Here is a 17560-nt window from a genome sequence, read left to right on the forward strand (position 1 = left end):
TTGAAACAAGTATTTCCCCTTCCATTGTCCACTGAGTTTTTACATTAAGTATCACCTTGGACTTTACATTGGTCCTTACTGGGTATTTTATTTCATGTAGATAAGCTGTAAACCTCAGCATCTAAAATTTATTATGTTCTAGTATAAAATTTTTAATATTGAGTCACAAATTGTATCTATTTTCCTAGACTCTTGATATTGGAGAGAGTGTTGGCTTGGATTATATTTGAGCAGATGTTTATTGAGTGTACCACACTCTAGGCACTTGGTAGATTGGTGAACAGAACAGGTAAAAACCCTGCCCTCTGGCTGTGCATTCAAGTCGCTAGCAGTGTTACTAGTATTTTTTGCACTAGGTGCTTTCCTTCCTTTGGAGTATTTCAACTTCATTGTAGCAGCAAGAACTCAGTAAGTTAAACCTTTTCAAAGTCAGACCTTGGTTAGTTGGAACCGATGTGTACTGGGGCATTGGTTTTTTTCAAGCTGAATTACTTTACTCCCCATTGGGAAATGTGGAAGCTGGCTTTGGTTGACGATGTTGAGGATTTACCTTTGAAATATTAAGTGACTTTAAATTCTAAATGTGAGCTTTTTTCCTATTCTGAACTCATTCTCTAAATTTAGGGCTCATTGAAGGAGAGTTGGCATAGTTTAAAGAATAGCAAGGAGTTTAGTAATTTTCCTCCAATAAGTAAATTATGGTTGCTTCAAAGATCAACTCCATGTTAAGGACTATGGTGAAGTCTTGGGTTGCTCAAGAAGCTGTATATTTTTCTGTTTCAACTGGCTGTTCCTTCTCCATCTCCTTCAAAGATTCCCCTTTTCTCAAAGGACCTCAAAATTTCACTGAGCCCCTATACTAACAAAGTGGGGTTCTCAAAAATATGTACCTTTCAGGGAGTGTAGAGGTGAAAAAATGCTTTTATCTAATAAGAGTGAGACATGATTTGCCTTTAAAAAAAAAATCTCATTTTCTAATAAGCATTTAAGCTCAGACAACACACAATAGGTGACCTGGCAACAGACTGAATGCAGAAGTAGATGGGAGAGTCCAGTTATCTTTTGCTCAAGCCAAACGTTAAAGAGGTTGGTAAAAAAAAAAATGTTGCCACTTTTCTCACTAATTCACTCTAAAGTCGTTCCCAGGGATCCCTGGGTGGCGCAGCGGTTTGGCGCCTGCCTTTGGCCCAGGGCACGATCCTGGAGGCCCGGGATCGAATCCCACGTCGGGCTCCCAGTGCATGGAGCCTGCTTCTCCCTCTGCCTATGTCTCTGCCTCTCTCTCTCTCACTGTGTGCCTATCATAAATAAAAAAAAATAAAAAAAAATAAAAAAAAATAAAAAAATAAAGTCGTTCCCAAAGCACCCTCTGCCTGCATAACAGTAATACATATTAACTCATCTCTCCTCTAGTCATACTAGTCCAGATGACAGCATGTTTTGAAAGACTTCCAGATGTGGAGTTTGGGCCTGCAAGCCAGCAGAAAACAAAGCAGAAAGTCTTCAGTGATCTCTGCATCCCCCCCACCCCCTTCAATTGAATGGCACCTGATAATCTGTATAGCTTTGAGACAGTATCTGGAGCTCCCACCCAGGGGTCACTCCCGGCACAGAAGGCACTGCTAATAAGGGTGAGATATATTTGCAATGTCCTTTATCATCCACTTTTACTTTCTGCTACTGCTTATATCTGACACCCACTGGTTGAAGACAGGCAGCCACCGGTTCAGGGTATGAACACTATCTTCTTCATGTATATTCTTTTGTGTGTTGGACTGTACCCGAGGGCATGATTACAATGTCCTAGAAATGGATTTCCTGTTTCTAGACCTGCTGATACCATTTTTCTTCATTGGTAGAGAATGTTAGGTAACTGACTGGATCCTACTTTAGGGCAAATAGGTTTCCTCAAAATCTGTTCGTCGAAAGGGGAAAATGTTTTTGAGTAAATGTATAACTTGGAGGGAAATGCCCTGGTGAATTTTTTTCAAAAATATCTATTTTCAGGCTCAGTCTATAGCCGTTCAGACAAGTAACTTTTGCCGAGGTATGATAAATGGCCTGAAATTCTTAGGACATCAGTCATGCCGAATGTTGAGACCTTTAGGCCAATGGTATTACATCAATCGAGGAGAAACTGGGGTCTTTGAACCTCTCTGCCGTCAAGATTAGAGATGTGAGTGGATATTCCCATCCATAAAAATTGTAGCAGTGTTATGACTGAGTGCTCGCGTCCTGATACCAGCTGAGGGCCTGATCCAGGGACATAATGGAGTATTAAGGATGTCTGAAAAATGCCAGGATGGACATACTTGTAGTTTCAAAATGTCAGAGTAAACATTATGTTTCCCCTTCTGCTTTTAAAAATCACTGTAAAGGCAACTAGGAGACTTGGAAACAGAAATGCAAACTCCATCTGAAAACAAAACTGGGTCACGGCATTTGAGGGAGAACCAACTGCCAGAGGCAGTGGAAGAGTAGGTGCCCGCAGCTGGAGCCCTGGGGCCTGCAGGGAGCGGCCCACTCAGGCAGGACACCCACTCCCACAGGGCACCACCAGAGCCAGGCAGGCTGGTGTTCGCAAAGGAGGGCACGAGTGAGGCAACGAGAACCCCAACAAGATAACCCGTTACGTCCAGGGAGTAGCCTGGCTGGAGGAAGGGATGCACCTGGACTGCTGATCTTGGTCTGAGAGAAGTAAAGCAACACAACCCTGTGTCATAAAGAGAAGCTTCTGCCACTTGGAAGATGGCCCTGGTTCCTTCCTCCTTGTGAACCTCCAGCCAATAGCTGCTCCAGGAAAAACTGACCTAACTCAGAGATTTAAAAAGAATTAGCAAGCAGACACTCAGGACAACAGAAAAACGGAAAGGAACAGTGAAAACAGCAACACAGAAACCACTTGCCAGAAAAATGCTGCCACAGGAGTGAAATGCTTCTAGAGAAAATGAAATTTATAACCCAACCACCTTACCGTGAATTTAAATAGTCCTGAAACAATTCCTCTATAAACCAGAGATCCCCACAGAGATGTAAGATTTCCAGGAAGATAGGAGACAAGAGAAGAAATGAACTGACAGTAGAAAGACAAAGAAGGGAAGAATAAAAAGCCACCACCAAGATGAAAGTAGAAGCTGGAAAGGACAAGCCATAGTAATGAACATGGAGGGCAGACCAGAGTAAGCAGAGGAAACAAAGGGAAATAAACAGTTGAAAGGAGTCAAGAGAATGCAAGATGTGAAAACAAAAGGTAAAGACATGTTTGGAAGAACCCAAATAATCAGTTATTTCGAAAATCAGGTGAAGGGATGCTGGGGGGAGAGGGGGGAGAGGGGGGGCTCAGTGGTTGAGCGTCTGCCTTCAGCTCAGGGCGTGATCCCAGGGTCCTGGAATTGAGTCCCACATCAGGCTCCCTGCTTCTCCCTCTGCCTGTGTCTCTGCCTTTCTCTCTCTCTGTCTCTCCTAAATAAATGAATAAAATCTTTAAAAAAAAAAACAAAAAACCTGAAAGGAAAATCAGGTGAAAAAGGACAAGCCACGTATACAGAGGAAAAGATGAGATGGGCCTTGCGCTTGTCCACACCACCTCTCGATGCTCACCAACATGATGTGAAGCCTACTCAGTCCAAAAGAGGGTGACCCAGTAATCTTATAGCCTGCCACACGGCTGTGCAGATGCTCTATAATTTCTGTAACGAGCTCGACGGCTAGTGGACACCACACTAGTGCAATGGCTACCCCTGTATGACCCTTATGAGGTCTTATGACAGCATCGTTTGTGAAAGCAGAGATGGAAAACAACTGAGGGTTCACTACTCATAGGAACTGGTTCAATGACTATGGTACATCTGGATAACAGAACACTCCTCAGCCATAGAGAAGAGACACAGCTTGATATATGCCCATGTGAAATAACACCCAAAGTGTATTCTTAAGATTAAAAAAAAAAAATCCTGGTGCACAGTAGTGTGTATGCTATGTGTGTCCATATAGACCTGGACCAGCAGCCCAGTCCACGGCCTGTCTTTGTGAACGAACAGCCACGCCTCTCCATTGGCATGTTGCCCACGGCTACTTTCACACGACCACGACAGAACCGAATACTTGCAACTCAGAATGGGACTCTTGAAGCCTAAACTCCATCCCTTTACAGAAAAAGTTTGCCAACCCCTGATGTAGACTTTCCCTGGAAAAACACACAAGGGATTGCTCTCAGTGATTACCTCTGTTGAGCGGACCTGGGAGGACAGATCTGAGGGCACCCTTCTCCCCCCTTTGGTGCCTTGGGATTCCCCCGCGAATATATATTACTGCGAGGAGACGAGGGGCTGAGGGAAACGAAGAGCCGCCAGGGTGACTGAGGACCAGTGTTGTCTGTGCTGGCATCATTTCACACTTCCTGTCTACTTCTTTCAAAGGAAATGAACCAAATCCAGACTATACTTCTGGCAGGAGCAGAGAATTGCTGCCTAAGGCCAAGTGACAAAAAGTAGAGGGAGAGAAAGCCATTCACATGGTTGTATTTGGAGTAAAAAGCATCTCACATATCTCACATTTGTCCTGTCTTACACGAATGAATAGTGAGGAACTCTGAATATATGACAAATAGCTTTCAAGCACAAAAGGTAAAAAAAAAAAACAAAAAAAAAAACTATTTTTATAGATTCTGGTTTCAGAAATATTAAAAAAAAAAAATTTGAAACGAATACTCTCTTCTTCCACTCAGACTCTGTCCTAAAATGCTTGGAGGTTTTCAAACAGCCTCGGTGCTCAATGTTCAGCTGTTTAAAAATACACTTATCTTAAAAATAATTTATCAACTAGGAAAGGCTCAAAAAGGAATCTAGGTCAGTGTATTTGAGACAGGGATGTTTTTAAATACCTCATTTAAAATTAAAAAAAAAAAAAGAAAAGACAGAGAGAGAGAGAGAGAGAGAGAGTCATATCTCCACCCTCAAGAAAAATGTACTAAAACCAAACATCCTACTTTTATTCATTTAATCCTACAGCACTTCATCTTCAGTGACTCTAATATCTAACATTTAAATCATGTGTTTGGAATTTGTGAGGCAATTGTTTGAAGGCCAAGAATTTGTGCTCTGATGCAGGTGTGCAAACCCCAATTTATCTGTCCCTTGAATATTTAATTTCTGCTTGTAGCTATTTAGTAAGTCTGCTCTTAAAACTTTTCCTGAAGTGTCTGAGACATTTTAATGGGTTCACCATAAAGCTCTAGTTACCTCTCACTAAAATGACAACCTAGCTGCTTCCTGAAGATCTTCATAAGAGTAGGAACTAGGTAGACAGTCTGAGACATACCCTCAATCCACACATGCTCAAACATCAAGGCACAGGCAAAAAGGTCTTCTGCATTGTTTTATGTTTAGCCAGGGCCACACGAAAGCTAAAGAGGTAAAACCTCCATACAAGTTCTGAGGATTGCCACTAGCAAATTTGGGAAAGAATCCTTCCTCTGGCTCCATAGTGGGTTCCAGAAGACTGGAGGTTAGCCTTCTCTCCCTGTCAGCAGAGTTCTTTTGCTGCATGAACAACTGATATAACCATACAGGGCAGCTCCAAGCTCCTCAACACAAGGGTATAGCAGTATTTCCATGTCTAGGCTCTCACCCTGCCCTGGGCCTTCTGCATGCATTTTTAGTAACAAAAGGGAAGACAGGATCATGTCAAATAGTCTCACAGTCAAACTGGGGGCTCATTCAGACGCTAGTGCCATGAATCAGCCCAAGAGAGTAAAAGAGTGCCCTAAGAAATATAGTGGTTCCCTCCCATGCCTCCCCAAGGATGTCACATTGGGGCTCACCGTGGTAATTCCAGCCACATGATCCAGGAGGGGGACCAGTCTCTGGCTGGGGCCATGTTGTGGTTGGAGTCCAGGGCTGCTGGGCTGCTGCAGGCTTCCTGGGGCTCGTGTTCTTCGACTTCCAAAGCTTTCAGAACCACCAGGGAGGATGTGCTTTTCAATAATGCCACTGCCTCGCTCCGGTTGACCTCTGTTAGTTCAACCCCGTTCACATTTAACAAAATGTCACCTAATGGCCAGAGAAGCAGAAGCCATCCTTAGTGAGAGTGCAAAGGGGAAGTTCTGTAAAAGTGCCAAAGGGGCAGGGACTGAGTGGGATGCAGGGGAGCGAGCAAGCTGAAGGGGGCATGTCATTAGCCTCCTGCACTGACCTGAGGCTGAGTTCTCGAATAGCAAGTGGTTAGTGTGTGCACGTTTCAAGGCATTGGCAAATCATGCTTGCAGGTTTCTAAAGCATACCCATTAGTGTTTGGCTCTTGCTTTAAAAAAAAAAAAAAACGGGGGAAAGAAGGAAGATAAACTAGCTTCGTTTACTATTTAGTCAAAGATCATCTACTTCTTTCTTTACTTCTTGTTTTTTGTTTTTACCACAAAGGGAGAGCATTTGGCAAAACTCTGAGTGCTTGCATGGAGCCTGGCATGTGATAGGCACCCAATAAATAGGGATTACATGAGTGAATAAGAGACTACCCCTGAAAGGGCCTGGCAGAGGGGTCTATAGCAGTGAAGAAAAAGGAGCTGGAACTACGCCCTTGAACAGGGGAAAAAGGAGTTAACATCGTTGTGATTTGCTGCAAAGGGGACATTCCTACCGTTGGGCAGGCACCTCATATGTGCAGGGCCACTTCCATCCACCGTCCCGCACAAGCCTCTGCTCACATTCTCTCGCTAACAGGTCACTTCTTGGTGAACCTCATCATTCAACACCCAGGTGCTTGGGTACAAAGGAAGAGCAAGAAAACTAAAGCACATTCCTCTCCTACCTCCGGTTTGTATTCTTTTATCTCTCTCCTGATCTTCTGCTTCCTTTGAATATCATCTTTTTCACACAGAATAACCACAGCAAGAGAGACAGATGGCAAAGGCCTGGAGTCCTGCCTGACCCCAAAACATGCTCTGTTAGGTTGGCCAAAGAAATCCCTACCATGCCACCCACTGCCCTGTGGCTCCTTGGGCTGAGCGACGGTGCTTCAGAAACTTCGTGCATCTGAACCCTTACATGACATAGTTGCTCAACCATCTGAGCTACCTCAATTGGCAATATTATTAAGGATACATATGTGACACCCCTTTCCTTCACCAAAAGTAGCCTAGGACACATAAGATTAAAAGACGATGACATTTCCACCCGTGGAAAAGAACCTAGCATGATACTTTCACTTAATACTCGTTGACTCAAAACTCTGAAAGTATTTCATCCACCCAACCCACAAAAATGGAGCAATTCATGAATAGGTTCACCACACGATCAACCCAGCAAAGAATCACTTAGAACAAATGGAACCAAGTTATGCTATTTAGTTGAGCCACTCGCTCATAACTGTAGAAGCTCCCCATTACTTCCCGGCATACTTTGCAGGTACTTGCTTTCTTAGCAAGCCAAGCAGCCCACGTCAACCCACAAGAACTTCAAGGGGTGAAACACCCAATCCAGCAACTATACTCAAGCCGGTCACAGTCAGTGTGTGACAGAGGTCCTGGGCAGCTCAGCATCTCATGCTCTCATCAGTTCGGGAAGCAGTTACCCAACCCAGCAAGCTGCGAGTTCATGGTAACACTCCACTGGCCCAGTACCTTGTCTTTTTACCTGTTTTTATTCTTCCATCTCTGCTGATGACTCCCCCGGGCTCCACGCTGATGACGTAGATGGGCAAGTCCCACTCCCGATGTGATGCTCCACCAGCAACGGTCATGCCGAGAGACTCACTGGGGTCTTTTCGGACACTTACCACCTTCTCACGGCAAGTGGCCACAGGATGGAGGGGCTAAAGGCACAGACAGGAAAACAAGCGTGGCACACCTGTTCACAAGGGAGCTTGCATTTCCTCCGCACAAAAAAACCCTACGCAATTGGATAAATACATGACAGTCGTCCTTGGTCTCATAGAGAAAGACACATGCAGAGGGAACCCTCGCTTTGCCTGTCACCCTCAGCAGGGCAGCCTTATCCCAAATCCCCTAGGCTGATTCAGAGAAAGTTTACATTTCAAATGGGAATGGAAAAAAGACAGAAGAGGAGCAGTTTGGAGACCACTGGAGAAATAGCTCACAAAGTGAATCACACCCCCAAGTTTTCAAGTGATTATTCCCGATAGTCATATTTCATAAAGCTCCTGCCATTCATGAGTATCAGGAGTTTTCTTCTAAGTTAAAAAAAAAAAGAATTGTATTTTAATTAAATGACCTCTGTTTAATTTAGGTAGGGAGTCCATTCTAGAACTCCATAGTTAGAGAAAATAATGGATTTCATAGAAACTCACTACTGACTGGGTTCTCTCCAATTAGCATCTTCAGTCTTTCAAAATAATATGTAGTTCTACCCTTTAATTTTATTATGTAAAAACATAGTATATACATTGTGTAGCATACACTGAGGACTGACTTTTGAAAAGCAAATTAAGAGAACTGTGATTTTGGTTCAGCAACCCTAGGTTGAAAACAGTCAAAGCTACATGCAGTGTTATCTTGAAGCAAAAAGAGTCAAGGGCACTGTTTGTCAGTGAATTTATATCAACATATAATTATCTAAAAATGTATTCTCCTCCATGTGTAATGACCTAGGGGACTATGTGTGAATGTGCATTGCAAATAAATGTCACCCTCTGATCTGACCTCAGAGAAGTCTAGGGCTCGGAACACAACTTACAGTTTTATCTACGGAAATAAAATTTAAAAACTCATCTGGCTACAAAAGAAAGTGTAATTATACTAACTTTTGTGTAGAAAGAGGGAGGAGAGAGAATTTGTATTGTTATTTACATTTTCATGAAGACGCTCTGGTAACAAGAAAGTGGTTTTATGGGCGTGGAGGTGGGAACCAGACAGATGGGGCCTGGGTAAGAGGCTCCTTCCTCATGGGTTTTTTTTTTTTTTTTGAACCCTGTGAATATATTATCTATTCAACAAATCAAGTGAATGATAAACTTCTGCAAAGTTGATGGTTAGCATCATATAGAACTATTGCTTGCATTAACAAGAGTTCATTTTTACCACTTCATTATGAAGATAAGCCTAGGCTTTTTGCACATTTATTATCTCATGATTTTCTATAGTATAAAATTACCCATGTCTGTTTTAATTGGCCCCATTGTATCCAGTAATAGCCTGTTACTATATCCCTAGTACTGCACATAGCATTTAGCACATTAAAGATGGTAACTATGCTTGGGAAATAAATGTATGGATAAATTACAAGGTGCCACAAATTGTTTTTGGTAGCCATGGAATACTAAATCCGGAATCACAAATTATTATGGGAAGTTATATGTTACAATTAGTATTTGTAAGGTCTGGATTATATGTTTCTATAAACCTCAGAACCTTGAAGAGATTGGTTACCTGAAGTGAGTTGTAAAACTAAAATGGGATCTTCTTCAGGGCCAAGTTTCAAAATAAGACAAATATGTAACAGTATGAATACAGTGGTCCCAGCACTCCTGAGTAGTTCTGGAGACGCTCTCCAGATCCCTTCTCAGTTCGTGACTTTTCTCCTCCACAAAGCAGTGAGATTCAGGACGTCTCTGCCTTTGAACACAGACCTCTCAGAAGAGCCCTACTTGGAGACGCAGGCTGTTCTGAGACGCCCCCAACCCAGGGCAAAGCTCTAGACCTAGAGACTCTTACTGGCTGCTCTGTTGCTTCCGCTCATTCCTGGGGATATTCATAAAGCATTTACTCCTGATCCTCACAAAGAAGGGCTTTCCTCCATTATTTCCATATGGAAGCCAGGGATATTGTCAGGGTAGCAGATCAATCTCCCGAGGTGATATCTAAAACACAGTATGGAATGCTCTGGAAAACAGAGACATCCTTTCACATTGAAAAATATGTGTGTACACACACACACACACACACACACACACACACACACACGCTCTTTTGCATTCTTGAACAGCTGCCTAGTACTTCATCATGTGGATATGTCATATCCCCCCATTGATGACCATTTTGGTTGTTTATAAGTCTCTTGCAAAATTAAACAGTGTCACTGCGAACATCCTTAGACACACATATCTTGTGCATTTGTGTAAATATTTCTTTAGGCTAATATCCTAAAAGTACAACTGCTAAATCAAAGAGCCTGCATATTTTACATTTTGATACGTATGAAACAGTTCGATCACCTATAATCTCACCAATACATTGTGAAAATGATGATTTCCCACAATTCTGCCAATATTGGGTTTTATCAATATTTTACAATATTTGCCCAGAAGAAAAGAAGATCCCAATAATTTAACTGCCTTTTTAGGTAGCAAGTTTAAACCTATTTTATTGTTATTTGGGTTTCTAATAGTAATATCCTTTGAGATCTTGTAATACTGTCATCACTCAGAGCACCCCCAACCTCATTTATGAAGTGGGGAAGAAGGCCCATATAGGGCACACCTGTGACTGAAAGGGACACCTTTGATCTGAGAATACTTAGTTTTAAAAAATGTGTCCCTAAGTTCATTTGGAAAGTAGCAAAATTATCTATCTTATAAGATATTTCAGAAATGGCTTCGTGCCTGCCACACCAGTTAATAGAAATAAGTGAGGCTCTAATTGCTCTGTTGTGAATAAATATTCCTTGAATAATGTACAGATTGGCCAGATACTCTTTGAGTAAGAGAAATATTATTTTTTTTATCTAGGCATCCAGGCAGAAAAACTGAAACTCAACATTAAAACAAATCTGATCAGTGAAGTTCAGCTGGTGGGGGGTTGGGGATGGGGTTGGGAACTGAAACCCAAGATATCTAATTCCACACTCTCTGAACTACTCTGCTTTCAGAGGTCATGTTTTAGCACATGATAAAAATTAACCTATCAATTTTCAGATAAGTGTCAGAAAAACACATGAAAGAATCAGTTACCCAATTTTTCCAGGAACAGTTTATCTCATTGACTAGAGAACTCAACTCAAACCCAAGTCTGTCAAATAAAATACATGACAAATAAGATTTGGATGCGGAAACCTACGTTTTCCTGGCTGCAGAGATAGGTTATTTATGCTTTTAGATACGAGTTCCTGAAGGGCAGAGTTTTCTTCCACATTTGTTCAGTGCTAACCCAATAGCCTTGCTGTACTGAGCAAGGTAAGGCTTCAAACACCTCTGGGCTCCACATAAGTGACTGGGTTACCCCAAACAGGAGATGCGTCCTTTGTCTCGTGTTTCTGACAGCCATCTGCCTTCCCCCCTGGCCCCCAGAGAAAGAGATCCACGTTAGCAATGGAAAACCCAAGTACCGCCATGAACCCTTCACATCCAGAGTGGCCTGACTCTGGGTGGGGAGAAAGAGAGTTAAATATGAGAGAGATCTTCTTTCCATCTGCATTCTCTCCCAATGCTCCTTCCTTACTTTGGAGAGAGACCTCAGAATGTTCCCTAACATGGGATATAAGAAATAGTGAAAGGGACCATAACAGAAAGGAGGGAAACTGAGTGGCAAAGAATTACAGAGGGAGACAAACTATGAGAGACTCCCAACTCTGGGAATCAAAGGGTTCCGGAAGATGAGGAGATTGGGAGGATGGAATGACTGGGTGACGGGCACTAAGGAGGGCACTTGATGGGATGAACACTGGGTGTTTTACTATATGCTGGCAAATTGAATTCAAATAATAAATAAATAAATAAATAGCCCCACAATTTAGTATGAACTAATTCAAGCTGATTAAAAAACATTATGGGCACAGATCTACTTATTACTCAGTTGTAAGAAATACTTCATAGAATATTGGGATTTCTAAAATAAAACATTTTAGATTTATAAAAAAAAAAAGTATGAAGATGAACATAACGACCTACCCATGTACCTTACAACCCAGCATCAGCGATACATGTTCCAGTACAATTGAAGTCCCTCTGTGATTTCTCTCTGGTCACTTTCCCTTTCCTCCCACAGAGGTAGTCACAAGCCCACATTTGACGCCTAATTTGTCTTTAGTATTTCAGTTGGCTACAAACTTTTCTGTGTCACAAGTGTAGGTTTGCCTTCTTTGGCATTTCTCTGACTCATTTAAGCTCCTACTTCCAGAAAGCCATGTTGTTTCCTAGGTAGAACAAGGCTTAGTAGGATCATAAAAAACTAAATCATCAAAGAGCCAGATAGGTCTTAGTTTTATTGTAAATAGGCCACGTGTGTATGTGTGTGTTTGAGGGCACCTCAGAAGGCAGACAGACTATTTTAACTTAAAATGAAAATATTACAATTTCCCACTAGGCCAGTTTGGTTCTGTATGTTTTCCAGGAATTAGATATGTGATAGAGATTGCAGCAAAAATTTGAACAGCTCATCCTGGCTGTTTCCATGATTCATGGTGGTTAGATGGAAGGGATTATAGACCACAGTGCTGGTGGAAGCCTCATGCTTAGTGGTTTAATGAGCTAGAACACCATATGGTCTAGTTGATCCAATTATAATTAATTAGATGAATTAGATTAAGCTAATAAACTAGTTTTCCATTAATAAATACCATTAGTTTAATTTAAATACACTAATGATATTTACTAGCAAAAGACATCCGGGAGTTCTCATCCATAAAATGTTTCAGCAGGAGTTACCTGGTCCGTCTAGATTGCTTACTGTAAATAAGCTTGGAATTTATGGATTTATGGGACATGGCTGGCTAGCTGGCTGGGGAAAAGGGTAGAGCTGTGGCCTTGTAGGCTGTGTAATTAACAGTATGTTTCAAAATCAAGATTTTGAGTATTGTTTCTGTATACATTACTCAAAAACCCAAAACCTGTGACTTATTCCTAATTGAAACATAGCCCGATAGGTTCTGATTGCCATGATAGACATTTCCCTAATCTCTGTTCCAAGAAGAATGGGCTACCTATCGATTTGTTTTTTAGTTACAAGTGATTTAATGTAATCAGATCTTAGGAAAAGTGGCTAGAAACTCATTGCCATCACAATGCATGCCAAGCCAAGCCTACAGGACTCTGAATTCAGACTAAGCGAGGTTTGTGTTGCTTTAGAGACCCATCCAATGGAGAGGTTATAGCATTAGCTTCCTGATTTGTCCCATTTCCCACCACTCCCTAATGTTATATGTACTTCAAGTGTTTATATTATCTTCCTGGGTTCTTCTGCAAAAACAAACATACTAAAATTAGCAGAAGAATTATTTTAATAATTTATATTAAATATATAACATACTGTATGATATATAATTATATTAAGTTTAATTTTTATTTTTTTATTATTTTTATTTTTTATTTTTTTAAGTTTAATTTTTAATAAGATACTTCAATTTTCAAGTGGACTGGGAACTTCAAAAATAAAAAAACCAAGCCAATCTCGTTTCATTTCAAAATGAGTAAAAACGGTCCTTAAGCAAAAGGACTATTGGAAAAACATGACATCTATTTGGCTTACACTTGAAATTATGTTCCCATACAAAGTCTGCAAGATCAGGTTTCAAAACTCTCCTGCACCTTCTTCCCTCTTGCTTGGATGGGAGACACCTGCTATCTCACCAGGTCTTGAAGATGGGACTTTGGGCTTTTTGTTTTACAAGACAAGTCAAACAATATTCAAGTGATGAAGTCCAGAAATGACGCTTAGAAATGTTAAAGTGTGAAGCCTTCCCCAGAAACAGCTTCCTGCAGGAGAAGCAGACATACCCTGGCTGGGGCTCACCTTGGGAGTGCTCCTGTCCCCCGGCCCTGGGGATTGGCTGCCGTCACTGTTCCAGCCGGCTTCCTGAAAGATGTCAGGACTCTGCAGACGCACCTGGCGGGACACGACGAGGTGAACACGCCTTTCACTGGCCTGGGTGAGAAGACACAGATATTAGCCACTCTCAGAGCTTCCATCCAAAGGGTCCAGCACCAGGGGCTTATCAAGATGCGAGTTTTATTCTACCCTTTTTGTGGGAAAAAAAAAAAGGTATCTACCATTTCTCATGACAATGCCCATTTTGTAATTTGACAAGAACGTGAGAATTATTTCCTTTATCTTAAATCAGGAAATGACACCTGCTTCAAGGGAAAAACTAGGGAAGCTAGTTTTAAAAACTGAAACTGATGCAACAGTTTTTGAAAAGACATCATCAAACATCGTTTTTTTTTTTTTTAAGGGATGGCTCCATTGCATATAAGCCACATCTGAAGGACTTTTCAGATTGAACAGAGTATACAGTGTAAAGTAGTAGCCCAGTCTAAAACTCAGACTGAAGGAAAATAGTGTAGAAAAAGGAATAGAGTTGGTGGCAGCAGCACTACCACTATAGGAGGAGAAATCCTGCATCTACAGTGCTAAACATGTAGTAGACACGGGAAAGGATGAACACTTTAGAAATACAGGGATGACTTAATAGGTTCAAATACAGCCTCTTCAAGGGCCTTTGCCTTGATCCTTTATTTTTTTATGGGACTATCGTTAATTCTGACTACTATTCCTCTGTGCTATGTACATTGATGCTTGCACAGAACATTCCAAATAGCAAATATATTGCTTACTGCGGAGGTCCATTATTCCTCACCATAAATTTACAAACTGGCTTCCTGCCACAGATGAATTTCACGTCTGTTTGAGGACATTACTCATTTTTCCAGAACTGCTGACTACTGAGCATCCAGATCCTCAAGGCAGACAGAAGAGATCTTAGCCCTGTGAAATGTACGTCAACAAAGCACCCCGATGGCCCAGAGTTGATTAGAAAGGTCCCCAAGAAAGACTACATTTGGGGACAAGGTGGAGAGGAGCGAAGTAAGCTTTTGCAGTCCCTCTCTTCATCCCATCCCCTGACCGCTTACCACAGCGCAGAGATAGACATTGGCTGGCCTGCCTTCTTCCTTTACAGGCATGGCAATCACACCATGGGAAAATTAGGCCATGAAGGAGGACCATGTTTTTAAAACCTTAAGCAACCAGAACCCCATTGATGAAATCAGATTCCCAGGATTGTTCAACAATTAGCCAGCCCAATCCTTTGTGATTTTGCATCCTTATATTAATGAACATTTCTTCTCAGAGCTCTCTTGAAACTTAGGCGTCATCCCCTAGGTAACTGTAAATCGGATGAAAATTTAAAAACCATCTCTCAAGCACATTAAGAGTGTCGGTCAATGATGGGCCAGTCAAGTTGATTCGCCCTGCAACTCTGTAATTACAAAAATCCTACCTAACAGGCCCCGAAAAGCAAGTTCAAGTCTTTCACTCACGTTCTTTCACATAAAGCCCCTTCATCCCTTTGGCTGGTCTACGCAATCATCATTTACATACCTTTCCTCTGTTCATTTGCCTATCTTGAATTCCTTGTTGGTTCTTATCACATATAAAACTTGCATCAGAGCGAAAATAACAAGCTCCGGAAACAACAATGAAGCAAGCTGACATGAAGAACTATGAGATTGGCCAACTAAACTCAATTCTTAGAAGAGTATTTTGTAATAGTGTTTCTTTCTTTATACTGTAAGCCTCGCTTATCCCGAGGAGGTTATCTCTAGGAACTTTCTGAAGCAAAAATGACTAAGAGATAAGTGGCAAACACACCAGTCAAAACTCCAACTGCCATGCCCAGAGTTGCTCCTTATCTTCAGGGAAACTCCGATGTTGTGAAGGATCTTGTTGTGAAAAATACCAAATCCAGGGGGATTTGTCTTTGGCCTGCACATGGTATCATGTTCGCTTGGCCCTTGAGCAATTACATGACCTAGGCATCTCGGAAGAGTTGAGAAAATCTGAGACTTCTATATCGAATCAACTTGCCAGGAGAAATTCAAAATGCCAAGGAGCAGCCTGCAAGAACTGTTTAATTCACATTTTCAAACCCAAATTTCTCACTGGGGCTTCAAATGCTGACTTTGGTAGTAAGCTGCTGGCAGGAACAACACTCCAATGAGTAACACGGGTATCAATTTTCTTGGACATACGTTCTCTGCAAGGCTGGATCTGTGGCTCTTACCAGCCACCTTACAAATTGCTCTCGGGGAGACGGTGCTGGATTTGCTTTCTTTCCCAGTGTTTGAAGCTGTAAGGTGGAAAATAGGCTAATGTGTTTGTACTGGCTCTAGCCCTCAGGAGCAGCTGGATTCAGTGTCGAGAAACAGCTCTTAGAACCAGTGAGTCTTTCTTTCTGTGGGTGTGAGCCTGGTGTGAAGGTGAAGCGTGGGCAGGGGGTGAGGGGGAGACGGAACAGCAGAAATTTTTTATTGCGTGCCCGTATCACATGTGCCAGAAAGGTGGCGCAGCAGATCTGTCGCTTTCGATACCACGCTCAGAGGAAGAGCATGCTAGCAGGCAGGTGTAGGATAGCCTCTCGCGTGCATCTCTTGGAGAGTTGCAATTTGGGCCAAAGCAGTGTTTAACTCCTAAGATTGTGGCTATCTTGAGTAGCAAGCAAGGCCAGAGGACAATCCTTTTCAGGTGAAGTTTCCTCTCTCCTCTCTCCCTTAAACACCCTCAGTTTTGATCCAGAAAGACTCTGGACGTGGTGGTTACAAGTTGCATAGTCTCACTGCTTATACCTATTCTTTCTCTTCGTAGAGCCCACTCATTAAACTCCCTCTCTCCTTTCTATGGGTTAAGGGAAGCACTTCCGACGGCCTTCTCCCCCGGGGACCTTAGCTTGTTGGCAGCCGTTCTGTCTCCGTGGCTGACATGTGCCAGGCACTTCACGACGAGCCTTGGGGACATGGCTCCTGTCCCCTTACGGGACCATCAGGAGCAGGTGCCAGGAAAGAGATATGGGTTCCACACATAAGAGTCTCTAAGGGTGGGACTAATTACTGCCAGCAAAAGGAATAAGAAAAAAATCTAATATTCAGAGAAAACCAAAGAATTAAAATGGAGTAGCATTTATCATGGGAAGGCTTGTCTTCTTGGGTCATGTTTGAAGGATCATTTTTCTTTGCTCTTTTGAGACTTGACTCAAGACTGCCAATAATATTTCCATGACAGGACTAAGCAGGGCCAAAAAAGGGAACCATAGTCTAAGGCAGTCTCATTTAGATGCAGCCTGTTTAAAAATCATAAAATCCCACCTCTTGTAACTGGAAGGAGTTGTCTGAAAGCACCACACTGACATCTTGCAGGGCAGGCATCTTGTAGGGTCATGTTCAGCCTGGAAAGGGCTCTTTTCCCTACAAAAGCCACTGTGGCTGGTAAGAAGTGTTCACCGTGTCAGGATCCAACACAGGTCAGAAACTTCACAGAGCAGAGAAATGGAAAGTCAAAGACGCCACCACACAAAGCAGGAGAGGCATTTTGCAGAGCTCTACATTGGAGCTGAGGGCGTCTTTCTACTATTCCAGCACTGCATGGGTCCACGCAATGGCAGAGCCAGCCAGCGACAACTAGGGCAGACCAGCAGTAGATAGGGTACCTGTACTTCAAGGTGTGACCTTCTCACCTAGCCCAGGGCTTCACCTATTCATTGTGAAAGAGGACTGAGTTAAACCAAATGCATTACAGCATTTGCTGCTTAAAAAAAAGAAAAAAAAAAAAGAAAGAAAAAAAAGGACACACACACACATAAACGAATATGCTTAAATAAAATGGTTTTTAACATTCTAAAGACCC

General features: G+C 42.2%; 1 protein-coding gene across 7 annotated transcripts in view; it reads right to left on the reverse strand.

Annotated features, from left to right (window-relative positions):
• The window catches only part of LNX1 (ligand of numb-protein X 1), a 176048-nt gene that overhangs the window by 2751 nt on the left and 155737 nt on the right, over nucleotides 1–17560 (reverse strand). For all 7 annotated transcript variants that reach the window (XM_041724501.1, XM_041724504.1, XM_041724500.1 and 4 more), the window contains 3 exons: nucleotides 13676–13807; nucleotides 7629–7806; nucleotides 5822–6050 (listed from right to left, as the gene is read on the reverse strand). In XM_041724501.1, the coding sequence (XP_041580435.1) occupies nucleotides 5822–6050; nucleotides 7629–7806; nucleotides 13676–13807 (539 nt within the window). The remainder of the gene's footprint in view (nucleotides 1–5821; nucleotides 6051–7628; nucleotides 7807–13675; nucleotides 13808–17560) is intronic.

The sequence above is a fragment of the Vulpes lagopus genome, chromosome 12 (genome assembly GCF_018345385.1).
Source record: "Vulpes lagopus strain Blue_001 chromosome 12, ASM1834538v1, whole genome shotgun sequence".
Classification (NCBI taxonomy): Eukaryota; Metazoa; Chordata; class Mammalia; order Carnivora; family Canidae; genus Vulpes; species Vulpes lagopus.